The sequence below is a fragment of the Solanum pennellii genome, chromosome 8 (genome assembly GCF_001406875.1).
Source record: "Solanum pennellii chromosome 8, SPENNV200".
NCBI lineage: Eukaryota > Viridiplantae > Streptophyta > Magnoliopsida > Solanales > Solanaceae > Solanum > Solanum pennellii.
In genome coordinates this window covers 34,317,793-34,322,556 of record NC_028644.1, presented here as the reverse complement: position 1 = coordinate 34,322,556, position 4,764 = coordinate 34,317,793, and the positions used below count along the sequence as shown (strand labels likewise).

At 38.6% G+C, this 4,764-nt stretch overlaps 1 protein-coding gene across 1 annotated transcript; it reads left to right on the top strand.

The window, feature by feature from the left end:
* The first annotated feature begins 1,200 nt into the window (after nucleotides 1–1,200).
* Nucleotides 1,201–3,649, top strand: LOC107027599. Its single transcript, XM_015228726.1, has 4 exons — nucleotides 1,201–1,533; nucleotides 1,854–2,150; nucleotides 2,195–2,359; nucleotides 2,951–3,649. The coding sequence occupies exons 1-4, from the start codon at nucleotides 1,201–1,203 to the stop codon at nucleotides 3,647–3,649; spliced, it is 1,494 nt and encodes a 497-aa protein (XP_015084212.1).
* Nucleotides 3,650–4,764: the final 1,115 nt, after the last annotated feature.

Below are 4,764 nucleotides of genomic sequence, written 5' to 3'. Positions count from 1 at the left end.
AAGCTCAATCCTGGGGAATCAAATCTTTTCCTAAAGTCCAAGGTCCTATATTACTCACTCCTGGCCATCTTAAACCTCAGTATTTCCAAAGAAATTCAAATTCCACATTCACGAAACCCCTTGAATCTCTACCTAATAGGTTTAATATATTCCCTAATAATGCTGTTACTAAAAGGCTATCAGCAGCAGAGATGGATGAAAGGAGATCCAAAGGGTTGTGTGTCTTTTGTGATGAAAAATATGTGAAAGGACATAACTGCAGAGGAAAGAAGCAATTGTATCTGGTAGAAGTAGTTGAGGAAGAAGAAGTAAATGTTGAAGTAGAAGAGGAACATATAGAAGAGGTTTGGGAGAAAACAGATGAATTTATGGCTATATCATTACAGGCTTTTACGGGGGTCATTGGTTATCAAACCATAAGAGTAACAAGATACCATGAAAAACAACCCTTGCAAGTCTTGATTGATACTGGAAGCACTCACAACTTTATAGATAAACAAGTGGCTGCAAAATTGGGTTGTTAGACTACTTCTATTCAAGAACAATCTATAAGTGTGGCTGATGGTAGAGAAGTGCAAAGTGCTGCTATTTGCAAGAATCTTCACTGGCTACTGCAGGGAACCACATTCTCTTATGATTTTTTGCTTTTACCACTAGGAAATGTGGATATAGTCTTAGGAGTACATTGGTTGAATACATTGGGTAGAATTTTGTTTGATTTTAAACATAGGTCCATTGAGTTTGTTTACAAAGGAAAAAACATGTATTAAGAGGTGCTAGCACTGGTCTGAAGGCGGTTAAAGCTAAGACCTTAGCTATGGAAGGGCAATTGTTCATGTTGTCACATGTACCTCATGCAGTAGAAGTCGTGCAGTGTCACAACATTCAAGCCATTCAAAGTGAGGGAATTTTGCCATCATTTGCTGCACTAATAAGTCATTACTCATGATTATTTGAATTACCAACTACATTACGACCTCACAGAGGTTCTTTTGATCATAGAATTCCCCTAATTGACAAAACAAATCTTGTTAACAAGAGACCCTATAGGTATCCAAGAATTAAAAAAGATGTCATTGAAAAATTAGTACAAGAGATGTTGGATCAAGGTGTGGTGCAACATAGTACTATCCCTTATGCTTCTCCAGTAGTATTAGTTAGGAAGAAAGACTCTGTGTTGATTAAAGAGATTTGAATCTGATGACAATTAAGGATAAGTTTCCGATACCTATCACTGAAGACTTGCTGGATGAGTTAGGTGGAGCTGTAATTTTTTCTAAAATTGATCTAAGGGCAGGTTATAATCAATTACGAATGGCTGAAGAGGACGCTGACAAAATAGCTTTTGGAACTCTTGAAGGGCACTATGAATTTCTGGTTATGCCGTTTGGCTTAACCAATGCACCTTCATCATTTCAGAGTTTGATGAATGCAGTCTTTAAACCATTGTTGAGGAAACTAGTATTGGTATTCTTTGATGATATTCTGATTTATAGCAAAGATGTTAATGCTCATTTAGTTCATGTGGAAGCTGTATTTGATTTGATGAAACAATATCAGTTGTATGCAAAAATGTCATAGTGTGCTTTTGCAGTGGATAAGGTGGAATATTTGGGGCATTTTATTAGTGCTGGGGGGGGGGGTCAACTGATCCCAAAAAGATTACAGCTGTGCAAAATTGGACAATACCAACCAATATCAAACTATTGAGAGGATTCTTGGGTCTTGCAGGATACTACAGAAGATTCATCCAAGGGTTTTGAAGCATATGTAGACCATTGCATGACTTGTTAAAGAAGGAAGGGTTTGTGTGGACAGATGATGCGACTACAACTTTTGAAACACTGAAACAGGCTTTGATTTCTGCCCCAGGACTGGCTATGCCAGATTTTTCCTTGCCTTTCGTAGTGGAGACAGATGCTAGTGGTATAGGTATTGGAGTTGTGCTAATGCGACACCCTATTGCCTACATTAGTAAATCATTGGCCCCGAGGCACCAGGCTTTGTCAGTGTATGATAGAGACTTATTGGCACTTATTTTTGCTGTCACTAAGTGGTCTGACTACCTCTTGGGCAGATCCTTTGTGGTGAGGACAGATCAAAACTCTTTGAAATACTTACTCAACCAACATGTTCATACAGACTTTCAGGTGGGTGGTATATCAAAATGATGGCTTTTGATTTTTCCATATAGTACAAGAAGGGCTCTGAGAATAAGGCTGCTGATGCCTTATCTAGGAAACCTGATGCTGAGCTATTAGCTATTTCACTTCTTACTCCTAATGATACGTTGTACCAACAGATCAAGGATACTTGGACACAAGATGCTACATTGCAAGAGTTAATTGTTAAGTTGCAGGTTCAACCTTTCAAGTAATTTACTTGGACCAATGACCAACTCAGATGGAAGGGTAGACTAGTAGTTTGACATGATACGCAGTTGAGGAATGCCATTATCACATTATGGCACTCTACTCCTCAAGGTGGGCATTCTGGAACGGATGCAACTATCATAAGAATTCAATCATTATTTTATTGGAAGTCTCTTGTTCAAGATATTAGAAACTTTATTCACAAGTGTGATGTTTGCCAACGGCACAAGTATGACGTTGCTGCTTAGATAGGGTTGTTGCAACCCCTGCCCAATCCTGAAGGGGTGTGGACTGATGTATGTCTTGATTTTATTGAAGGTCTTCCTAAAGCCAAGGTCAAGGATGTGATATTAGTGGTTGTGGATCAGCTTAGTAAATATGGCCATTTCATGAGAATACAACATCCTTAAACTGCCCAAGATGTAGCTCAGTGTTACTTAGATCACGTCTTTAAATTCCATGGTATGCCTCTTACATTGACAAGTGATCGGGATCCTGTTTTCCTCAGCTCATTTTGGAAGGAGTTGTTCACTCTACAATGAGTTTATTTGCAACGATCTACTGCATATCACCCCCAGAGTGATGGGCAAACTGAAGTAATGAACAGAACTGTGGAAACCTATTTGAGGTGTTTTTGCTCAGACAAACCTCTACTTTTGCCCTCCTATCTTCCCCTTGCAGAGTGGTGGTATAATACCACTTATCACACTGCTATCAGATGCACGCCCTTTGAAGTTCTTTATGGTCAAAAACCACCTATTCATCTCCCTTATTTGGTTGGAGAAGCTGCTAACGAGATGGTTGACAGATCCTTGGAAGCAAGAGAGGCTATTATTGAGTTGCTTAAGTTTCATATCCGTAGGGCACAACAAAGGATGAAGGACTTGGCTAATAGACATCGATCAGACAGAGTATTTGCAGTTGATGACTGGGTGTATTTAAAGCTGCAACCTTATAGACAAGTTTCAGTGGTTGCTCGACCTTTCAACAAGCCAACAACAAAGTATTATGGCCCCTATATCATTGACGCAAGGGTTGGTGCAGTGGCCTATAAATTGTTGCTTCCTGTTGATGTGTTGATCCATCCCATTTTTCATGTTTCTCAGCTCAAGAGATGCCATGAGGGGCCTAGAGACATTTCTCATCCTCCAGTACAACAACTTTCTAGTCCCTACTATCCGACGCCTGACACTATACTTGAAAGGAGGTTGGTTAAGAAGGGTAACAAGGTTGTGTGTCAAGTGCTTGTCCAGTGGTTAGGTTTGGAAGCTGATTAGGCAACTTGGGAATATCTTTCTGAATTGCAGCATCAATTTCCCTCTTTTCATCCTTGAGGACAAGTCTGTTCTTTACGGAGGAGTATTGATACAATTTAGCAAAAGGAGAACTAATCACCGATGTGGCAATTTCTGTTAACAAGTCCAGAAGTTAGTTATTCTGTTAACAAGTCCAGAATTTTAGTTAGAACAGTTAGGATTGTTATATAGTTAAATTTTGTTAATTGTATCTGTGAGACTTAACAGTTTTAGTAATCACTAGGAGCCTATAAAAGGATTGTATTAGATCGTTGACAGTCATTCATTGATTGATAATAAGATTGTTTTCTTCTCTCTATAATTTTCTCTTAAGCTGAATTCTCGGGTTTAATCACTGAACTAGCTGTTCAAATTCTTCGAGACTACTCCTTCAATTTGTTTCTTCTTTGTAATTCTCTGTAATTGTATCATTGGAGCCGTTGGGAGAAGGTATAGCTGGTGTAGGGTATCTTTTTCGTCAGAAAAAAAAATGATGTAGGAGACATAAAGCAAAAGACCACCGGATATTGTTGTTTTCCACCGGTTCATGGCCATTCGAAAGAGTGACGGGAAGGTGAGGAACAATGTCCTTTTTTTCATGGAAAAGGAAGATGATGGCAGGCGATGTGAGATGATTGATGGACGGCGGACGCGGATGGTTTTAGAGATTGGAGACCTCCGGATATTGTTGTTTTCCGGCGGTCCATGGCCGTTTCTTTGGCAGAGAGTGCCGAAACATTGATGAGAGACACACATTAGGATATGGGGAAGGAGGAAGACGCGTGAACTTTGGGAAGAAACGATTCTTTGGAAGAGGAGGATTTTTTGGGGAAAGGCAATCGTACTTTTCTTCTGAAAAAGAAGAAGACTAACGTTGGTTTTCTTCTTTCTCTATTAGGAAAGGATGAGAAGCTCTCAATTTATGTGGGTCGTCCAATCGTTTGTTCGGAGGGTTAAGATATATATATATATATATATATATATCATTTATGAGATAAATATATCAAGTAAAATAAATAAATAAAAATCTTTTCGTATTCTTATAAAATCTCATAATAATAATAATAATAATAATAATAATAATATAATAATTATAA